General features: G+C 42.9%; 1 protein-coding gene across 6 annotated transcripts in view; it reads right to left on the reverse strand.

Annotated features, from left to right (window-relative positions):
* Positions 1-17,528, reverse strand: part of LOC137378165 (sodium/potassium-transporting ATPase subunit beta-1-interacting protein 3-like) — a 253,365-nt gene that overhangs the window by 62,602 nt on the left and 173,235 nt on the right. For all 6 annotated transcript variants that reach the window (XM_068048306.1, XM_068048307.1, XM_068048311.1 and 3 more), the window contains exon 4: positions 7,233-7,430. In XM_068048306.1, coding sequence (XP_067904407.1) covers positions 7,233-7,430 — 198 coding nt within the window. The remainder of the gene's footprint in view (positions 1-7,232; positions 7,431-17,528) is intronic.

Here is a 17,528-nt window from a genome sequence, read left to right on the forward strand (position 1 = left end):
GCTCCGCCACGGCCACTCAGCTCCTGACCTCATTACAGCCTTGGTCCAAACGTGGACAAAAGAGCTGAATTCCAAAGGTGAGGTGAGAGTGACTGCCCTTAACATCAAGGCAGCATTTGACCGAGTACTGCATCAAGGAGCCCTAGCAAAACTAGAGTCAATAGGAATCAGGAAGAAAATTTTCCGCTGGTTGGAATCATACCTAGCACAAAGGAAGATGATTATGGATGTTGGAGGTCATTCATCTCAGTCCCAGGACATCACTGCAGGAGTTCCTCATGGTAGTGTCCCAAGCCCAACCATCTTCAGCTGATTCATCAATGACCTTCCCTCCATCATAAGGTCAGAAGTGGGGATGTTCGCTGATGATTGCACAATGTTCAGCACCGTTTGTGACTCCTCAGATAATGAAGTCGTCCGTGTCCATATGCAACAAGACCTGGACAACATTCAGGCTTGGGCTGATAAGTGGCAAGTAACATTTATGCCACACAATTGCCAGGTAATGACGAACTCTAGCAAGAGAGAATCTAACCATCTCCCCTTAACATTCAATGCATTACCATCGCTGAATCCCCCACTATCAACATCCTGGGGGTTACCATTGACCAGAAATTAAACTGGACCAGCCATATAAGTACTGTGGCTACAAGAGCAGGTCAGAGGCTGGGAATTCTGCAGTGAATAACTCACCTCCTGACTTCCCTAAGCCTGTCCACCATCTACAAGGCACAAGTCAGGAGTGTGATGGAATACTCTCCATTTGCTTGAATAAGTACAGCTCCAACAACACTCAAACAGCTCGACACCATCCAGGACAAAGAGCCTGCTGGATTGATGCCCCATCCACCACCTTCAACATTCACTTCCTCCACCACCGTGCACAGTGGCAGCAGTGTGTACCATATACAAGGTGCACTGCATCAAATCACCAAGGCTCCTTAGAGAGCACCTTCCAAAACCTTGACCTCTACTACCTAGAAGGACAAGGGCAGCAGATGCATGGGAACATCACCACCTGCAAGTTCCCCTCCAAGTCATACACGATCCTGACTTGGAACTATATCACCATTCCTTCACTGTTGTTGGGTCAAAATCCTGGAACTCCCTTCCAAACAGCACTGTAGGTGTACCTTGCTACCTAAGGACTGCAGCCGTTCAAGAAGGCGACTCATCACCACATTCTCAAGGGCAATTAAGGATGGGCAATAAATACTGGCCTAGCCAGCAATGCCCACATTCCGTGAAAGTATACATTTTAAAAAGTATAATTTCCACTGGAAGAATCACAGGGCTGAATTTAGTGCTGGTAGCAGAGGTCCCACCATCGGGCCTGAAAGCAGGGCGGGTGACCCCCCTTCAGTGGTCTGCAGGATCTGGAGCTGGATCTTGTCGATGGCAGCCAATTGGGCAGCTGTCCCTACTATGAATAGCCACCTGTCCCCAAAAGATTCCAGCCAATCAGAAAGCAGACAGCTTAGCAGTCTCAGCAGCGCCACTGGTAGTGGTGGCCACTGCTGGGGCTGCACATGGAGGAAGAGGACACATCGATGGGCATCTGCCCTCACAACCTGGTAATTGGGGTCTGTCCAATCAGCAAGGCTCCCGTAAGGGTTGGGGTTGAAGACAGGTGGCACCGTTGCCGCAGGGGCGGCCATTGCTGCCAGGGGGCTCCTCCATGGGCCCAAGAGTATCTGAAAAGGAGGGCCTCCTCCTGGAGCCAGCCTGGAGGCCACCAAGGTTTACCTAGTGGTCTCACCACATGGCAGAGCCCCCATCACCACCCCTCGCCGCCAGTAATGTGCCAGCAGATGTAGGAAGAGGCCCTTGATTGGGCCCTTAAGTGGCTCAATTGGGCTCTGTGCAGGAGGGCCATCCACCACCTTCCCTGCCATTGGCAAGATTTGTGACAATATGCTGCATGCTGCACAACCTGGACATTATGAGGCAACAGCCCTTGCCATCATGTACCAGGCAAGAAACTGAGGAGCAGGAGCACAAGGAGGAGGAAGAAGTGCATGAGGATATGAAGGAAGAGATGTAAGATTTAGAATTTTACTTATAATTTGTTCTTGGACCAAACAATAGGAATTTGGGCAAGGAGACACCTGATATTGTGATATCAGGACGATATATTAAAGGTAAAAGCCATACTCAACAAATCCGAGGCTGTCGATATCCTAGTCCAGATGGCCTTTACTCTCCACTAGCTCTAGTGGCCCAGATGGCTCATGACTCCTCTTCTCTTGTCTCTCCCTTTGTCTTCTTCAAATCTATACACCGAACATCTCCAGGCCTGTTCTTTTATTCTTCATAGCCAGTGGCTCCTCCTGTGCACTGGTTGGTTGGGTGATATATATTACTGTTTCAATTGGTCCTGCCATAGCTATTACAAAAACATGGCTTGAGGAGGGTCAGCAATGGCATCTCAACATTACTGGATATAGGCTTTTCAGATGCAATAGAGAGACGGATAAAAAAGGAAGGGAAGTGGCAATTTTGGTCAAAGACATAATTACAGTTTTGAGGAGGGATGATATGTTAGAAGGTTCATCAAATGAGGCCATATGGATTGAGCTAAGGAACAAAAAAGGGGTAATTATATAGCTGGGAGTGTACTATAAAACCTCAAACAGTCAGAGGGAGATTCAAGAGCTGATATGTAGGCAAATCTCTGAGAAGTTGAAAAGCAATAGGGCAGTAATAGGGGATTTTAACTACCCCAATATTAACTGGGATAGTTTTAGTGTGAAAGGAATTGAGGGAGCAGAATTCTTGAGGTGCATGCAGGAGAAATTTTTTGGCCAGTATGTGGCAAGTCCAACAAGAGAGGGCGCTGTTTTGGACTCAATTTTAGGAAAAGAAACTGGGCAGGTGGAAGGACTGGCAGTGGGAAAGCATTTTGGTGGTAGTGATCATAATTCAGTCAGTTTTAACATAATTACGGAAAAGGACAAGGATGGAACAGGAGTTAGAGTTCTCAATTGGGGCAAGGCCAATTTTCCTAAGCTGAGGAATGATTTTGTGAAAGTGGACTGGAAACAGCTACTTGAAGATAAATCAATGTCAGAGAAGTGGGAGGCATTTCAAAGTGAGATTCAAGGGGTTCAGAGTAAACATGTTCCCACAAAGAAAAAGGGTGGAAAGGTCAAATCCACAGCCCTATGGATGTCAAGGAGCTTACAGGGTAAGATAAGACAGAAAAGGAAAGCTTATGTCCGACACCGAGGACTCAATACTACAGAAAGCCAATAGGAGTATAGAAAGTGGTGGGGTGAAATCATAAAGGAAATTAGGAAAACAAAGAGAGGTCATGAAAGAATATTGGCAAGTAAAATCAAGGTGAATCCAAAGATGTTTTATCAATACACTAAGATTAAGAGGATAACTAAGGGAAGAGTAGGTCCCATAAAAGACCAAAAAGGTAACCTATGTGTAGGGGCAGAAAATGTTGGTATGGTTCTTAATGAATACTTTGCACCTGTCTTCACAAAAGAGGGGACCGATGCAGATATTGTAGTTAAGGGAGAGGAGTGTGAAGTATTGAATCTGATAAGCATAGGGACAGCTGAAGTACTGATAGGATTAGCATCCTTGAAAGTGGATAAATCACCAGGGTCGAATGAAATGTACTCGACCCAGGCTGTTAAAAGGAGCCCGGGAGGAAATAGCGGAGGGTATGACCACCATTTTCCAATCCTCACTGGATGCAGGTGTGGTGCCGGAGGACTGAAGGACTACTAACTTTGTTTAAAAAGGGAGCAAGGAATAGACTGAATAATTACAGGCCAGTCAGTCTAACCTCAGTAGTGGGCAAATTATTGGAATCAATTCTGAGAGACAGGATAAACTGTCACTTCGAAGGGCACTGATTAATCAAGGATAGTCAGCATGGATTTGTTAAAAGGAAGATCTTGTCTGACGAACTTGATTGAATTTTTTGAAGAAGTAACAAGGAGGATTGATGAGGATAGTGCAGCTGATGTGGTCTATATGGATTTTAGCAAGGCTTTTGACAACGTCCTACATGGCAGGCTGGGTAAAATAATAACAGCCCATGGGATCCAGGGAAATGTAACAAGCTGGAAACAAATTGGCTAATGCCATGATGGTAGCAGTCTGAGCTTGCAAGGCAGTAGTTTGACCTTTGATGGAAACTGTGACATCAGCCATCATACGCTGCATCATGGTGGGTTCCATAGGTATGCTGATAGAGGAAAGATGAGCTCCAAGGTCTGTGCAAAACGCTGTGCCAGGTTGGTGCTGGACTCCTCCATGCTCCTTGACATTGTGCGCAAGCTTTCTGGCAGATTTTCCAGTGCACTAAGCATTTGGCTTGTATACCCAGCAGCCCTTTTCTGTGGCCTGGGCCATAGAAGTCCTCATCTCACTTCTCTGCAACACAATCAGTGTGCCATCATGCTCTCCAGCAAGCTGGCACCTGCGCTATCCTTTTCCCCTACCATGGCTTCTATGGACTTGTGCCCAGTGCATTTCCCTCCTCTATCCTAGCGTCTAAAATCTGCACAGTGTCAATCTCTGATCTGGTAGCTGTGAGTGAAAGGTGGAATGACAGTGTCTCTTCATATCCCTTGTTTTCTTTCTCTTCCTCCACTGCCTGGAAAGGTTGCAGTCTTGAGTATCTGAAATGAAAAAGGGACAAGGACTAGATTATGGTGAGGACGGAGGAGAAAGTAAGAAGTGTGTGTTTACACAATCTGCAGCTTGTCAGTCAGAAGAGATTGTGGGATGAGGGAGCTTTGGCAAGAAAGGAGAAGGTATACCGAGACTGTTAACATCGATCCCTCCAACACAGCCAGTGGCCTCAGCCTCAGCAATGGCCCTTTCCATGATGGCCAGCACTGTCTCCTCCATGGGAATGTTTAAACCTGCAGGCTTGTCCTCTTTCATTCCTTTCCTTCTGGCTCCTGTTATACACTACCTTCTCCTGCAAGAAAGTGTCCTGCAATATGTTTGGGTGATATGGCTGTCACAGTTGAATAGCTACTAGTGTGTGCGAGTTGTGGGTGCAAGGCTTGCATTAAGGATAAGAGTGTGATGGTGAAGTAAACCATATGAATTTCAGGTTTGAGTGCTGATTGATAGCGATTGTTGGTAGGTGAGTGATGGGGATGTAGTGAATTGAGCAGCAGATCAATAGCCTGGTACGGTATGCCATTTAAAGTTTGAACTCACTCTCTCACTCACTTTGACAACTCATGGCAAAATATTAAACTTCTTCCTACTCAGCATACTTGTTCTTGAAGCTACACTGATGGCATTGACCTTTGCCGCTAAACGTCCCACTGCCTTCTATGCTTACATCTCAAGGGTCTGAGCCCCCTTGCTGATACAGGATGCCTCTCCTGCTCTCCATGTCTTGCACCCTGGCCTTCAGTGCATTATCAGAAAACAGTGGTGCACGCTCTCTCACATGTTCAGCCACCCTGCAATATATTACAGCACAGATTCAGTTCACAAAGGACACCCACCAATTTTTGAAGCAACAATTCAACCCCCCCCCCCCCCCTTTAAAAGATGCAGGCTGCCTTTAAGTAGCACGAGCCACGCACGATATCGAGTCAATGAACAGCTTTGGTAACGCTGGCTGCACACTGATCATGTAAAACAGCATGCAGCATGAAATTAACGTGGTGCCTGCAACACAATGAACAGGCCCAAGGTTAATCATGTACCATTTTCAGGGGTTTACCAATTTAACTTAGAGAGTTTTAATCAAAGTTGATAAATACATCAAAATTTCAATTAAAGTAGATTTCAAGCTAATTCCTGGTCTCCTTTTCCTATAGGGAATCATCTCCTATTGTCGCAAACTAGAACAATAGCCTTGATTTTGTAATAGGAATAACAGTGAGGCTATGTGGTGTATTTGCATACAGCAGGGTCTCATTGCCACCAATGAGATGAATGATTGATTTTTGGCCACTTTGGTTAAGAAATTTAGGGTACATTTTCTGATGTCCTCTACTCATTGCAAAGCTGTCAATTGCTGCTAGGAAGGAGTTAAAATTGGACACACAGGTCTACTCTGCATCAATTTGGCCTGCTCAATATTTTCAGACTGAGCTGCACTGTTGACTTTGAAAGTTCTCATTAACTGTGAGTAGACAAGTGCCTCATTAATCCTCCAAAAACTGTTTAAATGGAGTAGGTTTGTGATTTCCCAAGGACTGCCTGGGAACTGTGCAGGCAACTCCAAAAAATGATTGCGATGGAAGACCCTTCTGGCCTTTGAATTTTTTCGCTCTTAAAGTTGTGCTGTGTTGGCTAGGTTTTCAGAGAATATTGTGTTTTCAAATTTTTGGGTTCCTTCTTTGTGTTCTATTTAGTGTACTTTTAAAAAAAAAATGCAACTTTTGGTTTATGTATTTTTTCACATAACACTTTAGGGAGCTTAAAATTCCTTTTAAAAATCCTAATTTGTACTGTAGGCATTCATATGGAAATTCATCTTTCCCTTGGGAAATGTGCCAAGTAGTCAGAAAATACAGATTGTGTTCCCCCAGTTTGAAATCCTATGATTTACAACCACTTCATTTTTATAGTATTTTTGTGAAGATGGGGAAACTGACCCATTAGAAAATAGTAATATTTACTGTCTAACAGAAGTGTTTTGCTAACATTTTAACTAATGTTCTCTGTTAAGTACAAATACATCAAAGGTAAGGCAGGTGGTAATGTAAACTGACATAACTGACAAGTAAATGTGCACAGTTCAAAACGTCAGTGAATGTCACTAAGTAAATAAAGAATAATCTATTTCTGCTCATTTCACTAATGAAAACACTTGTTCAGTAAACAGATAGTTATGATTACAGTGCAATCTCATTAATAATCCTACACAACCAGAGAGAACACACTAAAATTGATGTAAGAAACCGTGACCATTGCTGTAAAAGTTATGAATTAGAATTTTTATAATGACATAATTATAATAAAAATATAATCAATTAGATTCACTAATATGACATATAGAAGTACAAGACATATTATTTAATTTGTTCCTCATAGGGCTCCGTATAGCAATGGACAACTTGGAAGGTGAACAGAATTCTTGATATTTATCTGTAATTTGATAATGTTCTGTCTGCCTTGAAAAACACCCTTTCCAGATTGTTCAGAGGGAAGACAGAGATTTTATGATGTTACTTAGCAGCAAAATACAATATGTGAATATCTGACTGTGTTACAGTCATCCGTGTCATACTTACTGCCAACAATATTTGAGAGGAGCTGTGAATAACCTCGATATATTGGTAATCAATAATACAACCCATCACAGAGATATAGGAATGGCCATCCAAGCTTTTCACATAGGTGGTTGGCATCTCTCTTCTAACACAGCCTGGACCATGTTCACTCCACCAGGAATGGTGCACAGAAATATTAAATGTCAGTAGATCACTCTCCTGCACAAAAGCAAGCATATGTTTGGATATTAAACACATTACAAAAGTTGAAATATTGTAATAAACAGAGTCATTATGGCACACATAGAGGCCATTCAACCTATTGAGACCATGCCAGCTGTCTGTAAAGCAATCCAGTCAGTCCCATTTCCCCACTCTATACCTGTAGCCTTGCAAGTTTATTTTCCTCAAGTGCCCAATTTACTTTGGAAATCATTCATCATCTCTGCTTCCACCACGTAGAGGGAGCGAATTCCAGGTCATTACTGCTTGCTGCAGAATAAAGTTCTTCCTCACATCCCCTCTGCATCTCTTGCCCAAAACCTTAAATCTGTATCTCTAGACCTTGTACCATCAGCTAATGGGAACAGCTTTTCTTTTTCTACCTTATCTAAAGGCGGCACAGTGGCGCAGTGGTTAGCACCGCAGCCTCACAGCTCCAGCGACCCGGGTTCGATTCTGGGTACTGCCTGTGTGGAGTTTGCAAGTTCTCCCTGTGTCTGCGTGGGTTTCCTCCGGGTGCTCCGGTTTCCTCCCACCTCCAAAAGACTTGCAAGGTTGATAGGTAAATTGGCCATTGTAAATTGCCCCTAGTGTAGGTAGGTGGTAGGAGAATAGTGGGAATGTTGTACAGAATATGGTGTTAGTGTAGGGTTAGTATAAATGGGTGGTTGTTGGTCGGCACAGACTCGGTGGGCCGAAGGGCCTGTTTCAGTGCTGTATCTCTAAATAAACCTATCAACCTTATACACCTCTATCAAATCTCCACTCAATCACCTTTGCTCCAAGGAAAACAACTCTCTGGTTATGATCAGTACAAAATATATCGAAAGTTACTTCTACCCTTACTCTGCATAATCCCCCTTTATCAGAACAGCAGCAGATACCCCATCTATTTCCTTGTAGCCTCCAACATCCTAAGCACATATAGAATGTCAGTAGGTTCACTCCATAAGGTGAGATCAACCTAGTGAAAAAGTTGTGACTCCAACACGTGTTATATTCGTCTTTGCCCAAACTAAAACCCACAAGCATGAAGCAAGCACAGTAACTTACGAACCAATTATTGTGGCAGTATGTTCTAAATGTTCCCTTATTTCTCTTAATGATTGAGATTTATTTTCTAATTTCACAAATGTTCTTGTTCAGTTGCCCAGATCACATGAATAGTATTTAATTTAGAGACTTTCAAATGCCTGTAAAATGTATTCTTTGGACCAGCAAATATCCAAAAGGATTAATAACCCATACATAAACTACTTCTAACTGCATGACAGTTCAGCATATTAATCAGCTGAAAATATTATTAATATTCATTCGGAGAACTTCAAAGCCATTTCAAGACCATATGATTACCGAGTTTGAATATGTTCCATGTTCCTGTAATTAATTGCAGTGACCATATAGATGCTTATTATGCAAATTTTTAGTTTTACATAATAAACTTAACAAAAAAGTCTGAAAATGAATGGTGATAACTGGTACATTCCTGCAACAACAAACCGCACGGGGAACAGGGCAGGTCTTTCAATCAAAAGCTGGCATCATTAACTATGTTACTGCTGTCAGCTGTGTTGCATAAACCTCCTACAGCATTTTCTAACAAGCACACTCACTGCCTCAGTAATGATGCTGCAGTCAGTTCACACTGAGCAAGGGACTCGTTTTCTACATTTAGCAGAGGGATTCACTTATTCAGTATGAAATATCAATAAGAATTTTCAGTTACATGCTTTTAATTGTAATTCAATATTATCTGAACCATAAAGTGCTTCATACTATAATTATTTTTAACTTGCTGTAACTTGGCAGAATGTTGAAGTAACAAAGCTAGTCTTCTATGTAAGTAAGTGTAATAAAATATGTATTCTGGCCAAAAGATGATTCCAAATAGTAGTAAATAAGTAAATTATTCAGTTAACAAAATTCATATATTGTTTGTGAATAAAAGATGGTTTGGGGTTTCTATTTATATTAATTTAGCAGAAATATCTACTTAAATGGAGGTGACAGTATCAAGAAAAAAGTGAGGACTGAAATTGTTAATGCAACGTCTTTTATATTGTTTTCCAAATTTTACTCCTCCTCTTCTGAAACTGATGACTGTTTTGGAATGTAAAATACCTATAGGTGATGTTCACAGTCTAGTGCTTTACCCAAATGCCCAACATTCATGTATGACTCTCGACAGCGAGTGTCAGCAGGCTATCCAACTGCAGAGTATCTCATAGCTGACCCCTTCATCATCCATAAATATGCAGTTTCAGATGTTGCTGTATTGCAATCATGAATGGAGGCTGTGGCCAATTTCCTAACACAGGACCAATGGGGCCAATTGCAGTGGCCCATTTCAGATCATCTACTACAGCACAACCCCTGGGACCAAACCTGGAACAATTCTAATCATTTATGTCACTGAGACATATGTCAGTAATTTCCATGTGAGTTCTTCCGATCATCTGTCATAACTATGTTCGAAACTCTAGAGAAACGGGACCGGATCTTACTGAGAAAAATAACATGTTAACAACACATGCTGTTATTAATGAGCAAATCAGCCAGCAAATTCAAGGGATTAAAAGATACATCATGAGTTCTGAATCTCCAGCACTTGCTGGTTGCTTTATGCTGCTCCATTGTTTGCTTTGCACAAACCACATCTCGCCCTTAGCCTCCCGTTGTTTTTAAGAACTTGCTGGATTTTCACATTAATTGCCCATTAAACTCACCACAGAAAGTTAGATCTGGTAATTAAGAGCACAAGTACTTTTTTAACCGTATGACAATTGTTAACGTAATGCCAATCAATCTCTCTGGCCCAGAATGGGTACAATTTGAAGTGTTCAATCTCACTCCCACTTGTGGTCAATTATTGTTAGAGATTTTAAAAATGTCAAGTTATCAATTTTTTTTCCTCTTAATCTTCCTTTCCCTCCTTCATATTCCAATCTTTCTTTCCCCCTTTACTTCAGTACCTAATTTGACTCTAATTCATCCTATTTCCTTTTCCATCCTTTCTTGCTTTCCTCTTCAATCCTTAAATCTCATTGTTTAAGGAGATACACTGTTGATCCCACTGCTTAGATCCCAGATGCCCTATTGCCCTCGTCATGCCACCATCAGCTCACACTTCCAGCAAGTTATGGCACAAAGTGGTTTGGAGCTGAAGGGTGCAGGACAGCAGCAAGACTCTCTGTCAGTAGTATGAACCTATAAAATTACCTCATATCATTATAGTACTTTAATGAAGTAAGATAATACACACATGTGCAGAATAAGCAATCAGTGCATAGTCTGACAAATTATTAAACTGGATATCATTGATTAAGCTTAGGAAATTTTGTATACAATATGCACTATTGTGAATCTTAGTCTGTGTTCCTTTGATACATACATAGATTGGAGCTGAGATGAATTTTTCCAGTTCAGCACTGTTACTTTATTTGCTCTGCTGCAATTTCTGTATTGTGTTACACATCTACATATAAATTCCTCATCTTTGGCTCATATAATTAATTTTTTCAGTATCATCACATCAATTAGTCACCGGTCAAACTAATGGTTCCTCCTCAGATTACAAACTATGGGGAAGATTTTGAGGCCTTTCACTCAGCAGAAATAAGGCAGTAGCAGCCTGAAAATGGTGGGGAGTGTCTTATCATCCCATTCCTGTCATCGCTGTGTCTGTCACATCTTCCCTGGCCTGCTGCAGGATCCCCCACCTGAATTAGGCAGAAAGCAATTTTAATACACAAATATGCCATGTTAGAAGTGGAGTGTGTGAGCTCCTCTAAGCTCCATAAAACCAACCTGGGCCACTACCATACCAGCTACTACCCACGCACCCCACCCCCCCCCCCACACCCCCCAACCCCCTGCCAAGGACCTACCTTCTTCAGGTCTGGAGGCTGGTTGTACGACCCGATATTGCAACGGCCTGGAGCTGGTGCACTGCCCTGGCCCAGTAGTCCGTGGTCAAATGCTTATGAGGCCTGGTCTTCAAAATAAACCAAGCCTCCCACCAGGACTATTAGCTGGATAGCCAGCGGGCTATCCTAAATCTGCACTTGGAAAAATTTAACCTTATTTCTCTCCTGCTCCCATATGACAATAACCTCGATCCAATTTTGTTGATCAGTACATTACTCAAATATTTTTACATTATAATCTATGGATCTTATAATTCTCAGCTAGTTCATTTTTATTAAGTGTTGATAGCGACATGGCCTATTTGTAGAGGTGAAATTCAGGGCTTTCAGTGCTAAGAAGTCCAATCTTACCTTAATCCTTCAAACCGGCAATTTAATTTAAAATAAAAAGAGAAAGTGCTGGAGATACTCAACAGGTCTGGCAGCATCTAAGGAGAGAGGAGCAGAATTAATGTTTCCGGTCTGTGACCTTTCGCCCATGAAACCATAAGATGAAAGGTCATAGACCTGAAACATTACCTCTGTTTCTCTCTCCACAGATGTTGCCTGACCTGCTGAGTATTTCCAGCACTTTCTGTTTTCATTTCAGATTTCCAGCATCTGCAGTATTTTACTTTTATTTTAGCAGCAATTTAATTTCATAGTATAGATAATACTGAATCAGAATGTGAAAGTTGAAGTCCAGACATATAATGAACTTCTTATTTGCTTCAGCAGTAAGCCCAAAAACATGTTTCTGCTATTATGAAAATTACTTGGTGTTTTTCCTGTCAAACTTGAATTGCTGCTCCTATTTATCATTGAAGCATAATAGTCAGAAGTCAAACAATACTCCACAGTAAGAAGCACAGGCCAATACTTACGGAAAATGTACACAGTTTATCCCATGGATGTGAGTGATAAATTTTACTTCTTATCTGTATGATAATTCACTGCAATAGAATTAAAAATAATAGTGCACTCCAGCTAATTATCACCCAAAAGTCTAACAAAGTAAATAAATTCCAGAACACATTTAATATTTAAAAGAAACTCCCTATGTTTTTGATGAAAATGTAGGTGAATTAGCTGCTTCGTGGGAGGGTTAAATTTTAAATTACAAGCATTCATTAATTTTGAAGGTACAGCTATGTAGAAATTTACTGTCTTGATCTCTCTATCAAGGACACCAAACTGCTTTTTTAACTCCATTCTTGCACCACTGGTTCCCAATAGATTGGTTATGCGTAACCTGATGGCAAACTTGCTGGATTCACAAAGTCCAGCTAGAGAAGGTTCACCTAAAATATCTGCAAAAAAAGATAACTGGGTCTTCGTTGATGATCAAGAACAGCCAAGCTGGCACAGGTTTCACACAATGAAAAAGCAGCAGCGTATAGTCCTTTTTGACAAGTTACCAATCAACGATACATTTACCAATCCACTTCTCTGTCCTGCACATACAACACTTGTGAAAAATACAATTCTCACAGGTGCCAACAATGGGACTGTGAACCCAATGTGCACATCATCTCTTCAGCAGGAATAGGGTGTTGTTTGCTTTTATTCTTCAATTAAAAATATGTTCCCCATTCCATGAGGAAATTTGGCTAACTTCCTATTCCCATTTCACTTATAAAAGGAACTCTCCTCAAATGTTAATCATTAGTGGAAAAGACATTTTAGCTAGAACTTCAAGTAGAATTAAGCAACACTCCACCAAATTGTATTCTCTACCCAGCAAAGAGATCAAGGCAACAGTAATTGGTGAAGATGTAAATCCTGTGCAATACCGCTAATATGACGTTGGTTCAGATAGTGCTGGTTCTTCTTGTAGAATTCTTAATTATTCCAAGGGTTTGTGACTTGTGGATTTTGTTACCAGCCTGTCAGGTTCCGTGGCAGGGGTGAGTGAAGAAACAGAGCGGCAGCGGCCATCATGGGACCCGATGCCAAGATTGCTAGGCCCCATCTTCCAGGCGGCGGGGAAGCTCCGTGGTGGCCCCTCCACCAATCTGCTATGGCACCCTCCTTTGCATATGCTAAGTAGATCTTTGCATTCATTTAAATGTAACCCACAGCAATCTTACCTTCAGTTCATGACCTTCAGCGCAACGTGCGGCACTCACGCACCTTCGCTTTGCCGTCCAGAGAAAGGTGGCACCACCAAGGTGAGGAAGGGGTCAACTCTGCACTATGTACTGTATGGGGGGGGAAGGGTCAACTCTGCACTATGTACTGTATGGGGGGGAAGGGTCAACTCTGCACTATGTACTTTATGGGGGGGGGGAGGGGGGGAGGGGTCAACTTTATGTTATGTTGTGCTGTTTGCAGGGCTGGCAGCCTTTTAAAAATGGCACCAGCACCTGTTCTTTCAACAGGTGACACTGTGAATCGCGTCACTGAGGCCGCCCCCGCCATGTGATGGTGGGGGTAAGGGAGGGAAACGGCCACCGTGCGTTGGCAAAGTGCCCGCCGGGTGCAGAATCGTAGCGGCGCAGGGCCCGTGTGTGGAGGCCACCATTTTCTGCACCCGCCACCGCTCTCAGTGGCAGGAGAACGAGATCCAGCCCAGTGGGTTGGATTTTACGTCCAGCGGACGAGAGCTGGCCACCGACGTAAAAGTCGGTGGTGAACCCGCTACTGCCCAGCCTGGGGATCCGACTCACATTTTACCGGTCCCCAGGCTTTAATTGTTCCGAGGCGGGACTTCCACCCGCTTGAGGGAGGAAGTCCCACCTCATTGAGCTGCCAGCCAATCATCGGGCCGGCAGCTCTTCGTCCCAGCAGCGCCACCAAGAGTGGTGGCCACTGCTGGGACTGCAGCCCAGCTGAGAACATGGAGCCAGGAGTCCAAGTAAGTTAGGGTTGCTTTGCCAACCTAATCGGTCATGCCCCGGCGAGGCAAAGATGGTTGTTAGAGAAGGGGGAGCGTCTTGGGTCCTAATGCTGATTGGGGAAGTGGGGGCGGCCCTCAATCGGGGACCCTGTGCCCATTTGTGTGGGCCCTCCCCCCCCCCCCCCGGTGCGCTGAGAGGCCGCCTGGTTTCACTGGGCGGCCTTTCATGTCTCCTGGATGCCCGGTACCACGGGTAAAATCCCTGTGGAGGCAGGCGAAGGCCCTTAAGTGGCTGCTTAAGGGCCTTGATTGGCCTGGGGCAGGCAGCCCATTTCTCGACCCTCCCCCCAACGTCCCACGTAAAGTGGGGCGGAGGCAGGAGTGGGTCGGGAAGGCCTCCCGGAGTCTCCCATTCAATTTTACGCCACTCCCCGTCACCATCCAGCTCACTGGAGTGGCGGAAAATTCCGGCCTGCAACTCTATTAAATGTTGTCTGAAGACGGGAAAACAAAAGCTATTCTAAAATGAGACAAAAACAAGTGAGCCTCCCATCATTTTAATGTAGCAGGATAAGATCTTTCCCCCCTCATCCTTTCCAAGGTAATGGGACTGTTTCTCCACACTGGTGAGGTGTTGGAAAGAATGAATAAACTGTAATATCCCGAGCTATATAGAATTCCACTTCTACTTTCTGTAGGAATTTAGGATCAGGGTAAAAGAAGGCCTTGGCCTCATGCAACATGAATCAAGCCAGTCCTGATAATAAAACATGGGTAGAGTTTCCACTCTGGAGGCATTCGGGTGCAAATTGCATTTGTTTTCCAAAGTGAAGTTATGGTTCAAGTTTCCACCCAAACTCATTTATATAATTACAAAACTAAAATCTTCCATAAACTAGTGCAATCAGGCAGCATAATAGATTTTTTCTTTGCATTATAAAATATTCCTTCACTTATTTAAGAATGGTAACCTGTTGCTGTTTAATTACTATCACTGAAAACGTGTTTATCCCCAAAAAACATTTTTATTAAAAGCGTCTAGACCACCACCTGATGACACAAAAATAGGTAGGAGAGTAACTTGTGAGGAGGACATAAGCGGCTACAAGGGGATATCAATAGGTTAACTGAGTAGGAAAAGATCTGGCAAGTGGAGTATAATGTGGGAAAGTGGGAAATTGTCCACTTTAGCAGGAAGAAATAAAAAAGCATATTATCTGAATGGTGAGAGATTGCAAGGCTCTGAGATGAAGAGGGATCTGGCTGTCCTAGTGCATGAATCGAAAAAGGTTAGTATACAGGTACAGCACCTAATTAGGAAAGTTAATAGAGTGTTATCGTTTATCGCAAGGGGAGTTGAGCACAAAGAGGTTAAGCTTCAGCTATGCAGGGCATTGGTGGGACCACATCTGGAGTGCTGTGTAGAGTACTGGTCTCCTTATTTGAGGAAGGATGTAGGTGCGTTGGAGGCATTGCAGAGAAGGTTTACTAGACTAATACCTGGAATGGGTGGGCTGTCTTACGAGGAAAGATTGGACAAACTAGGCTTGTATCCGCTGGAATTTAGAAGAGTAAGTGACAACTTAATTGAAACATATAAGATCCTGAGGGATCTTGAAAGGATGGATGTGGAAAGGATGTTTCCCCTTGTGGGAGAATCTCGAACTAGGGGTCACTGTTTAAAAATAAGGGGTGGCCCATTTAAGACAGAGATGAGGAGAAATTTTTTCTCTGAGGGTCGTGAGTCTTTGGAATTCTCTTCCTCTAAAGGCAGTGGAAGCAGAGTCTTTGAATATTTTTAAGGCAGAGGTAGATAGATTCTTGATAAGCAAGGGGGTGGAAGGTAATCGGGGGTAGATGGAAATGTGGAGTAATCAGTTCAGCCATGAACTAATTGAATGGTGGAGCAGGCTCAAAGGGTCAAGTGGCCTACTCCTGCTCCTAATTCGTCTGTTCATATGTTAGTAGTCTAATTTTAAGTAACTGAACAAGACTTAAAAAAATCACTTAGTAGTTTTATTGTGTACACTCCTCGAGCGGCTACAAACTTGCCAAGCTCATTATTTCGATCTGGGGGGCATGGCCAGTTTTGTGCACGAGGGCAGCTTCCTGTGTGATGTTTCTAAACCAACGTTAAAGATCACAGAAACTCGATTTAGGCTCGATGCAATTTGCGCTTAAAATTCCACAATCTTTTATGCTAAATTGTCTGATTTCAGGCAAATTGCACTAGAAAAACCAGCGCAATGTTGTGGAAACTTTCGGCTGACGCATATGGACCTGGATAACTCAGAGCAACAACAAAAAGAATTGTGATATCCTAGGATGCTATGGTAGCCACGGTTATATATGGGTTTAAGTTCTGAACCAGAAGCAAAAGCCCTCTCATAAAGTAGGAGAACTGAGGATGTTCCTCAAGTTATTCAGTATTCACTGGAAGGCAAAAGGCATAAAAGCTTTATATATATTAAATGGGATGTTTAAATTTCCTCCCAATTCAAGAGCTCCTGTATATAACATTGGACCTTAACCACCTCACAAAAGTATCATACATACCTCAGACACATATTTCAATATCATAAGGTGAACCTCTTCCACTTACCGTTATGTAACTTAGATGTGGAGCATTTACAGGATTAAGACTTGGGAAGGTACTTGTCCTAATCAGGATCAAAACTATCAACAGTAAGAGATTGATTTTTACTAGGACACAAAATTGTTCTCAATTTCAGCAACAAGGCTGCATCATGTCCAAGAGTTCAGGAGAATGAGGCTGTGAAAGTGAGCAACAAATTTGAAAACCATGGACCATAATATTCATTCCAGGCCAGATTGGGATAGATGGGCAATGATGTGATTTGGAAACTCACCCACTGCTCCAGATGTGAGGGAAATGGCGGAAAATTGCACCATCTGGAGGCTCCCTGCTGAAACCGGTTAAATGCTAGGATCAGTTGTCAAGGTCGTCTTGCAGGGATATGCAATCGGGAAGAGGATGGGGAGTGAATCTGTGGCAGGGGAAACCCAAGTATTCCTTCTGAGACCCAGGGGAGCATTAATGGTAAGTAAAGAAAAAATAAAATAACTTACTTTTAAGTTAAGTGATCACTTTCCTTGCTAGGTTGGTCTGGCAGGAAATCATGCCGGCAAGTTAAAATTGCAGTCAAGTCCCAATGACATCATCAGGACCAAACACGCATATGCAAAAATGGAACACCACCCCCACCGGCTTTTGATGAATGTCCTTACCATCCTTTCGGTTGAGCCAGTTAGAATCCAAACAAGTCAGGGCCAGTAATGAACTGTGGTGCTTTTAACTGTCAACCTGCCTGGTTTCTGCTGAACCAGGGT

The sequence above is a fragment of the Heterodontus francisci genome, chromosome 16 (genome assembly GCF_036365525.1).
Source record: "Heterodontus francisci isolate sHetFra1 chromosome 16, sHetFra1.hap1, whole genome shotgun sequence".
NCBI classification, from domain to species: domain Eukaryota; kingdom Metazoa; phylum Chordata; class Chondrichthyes; order Heterodontiformes; family Heterodontidae; genus Heterodontus; species Heterodontus francisci.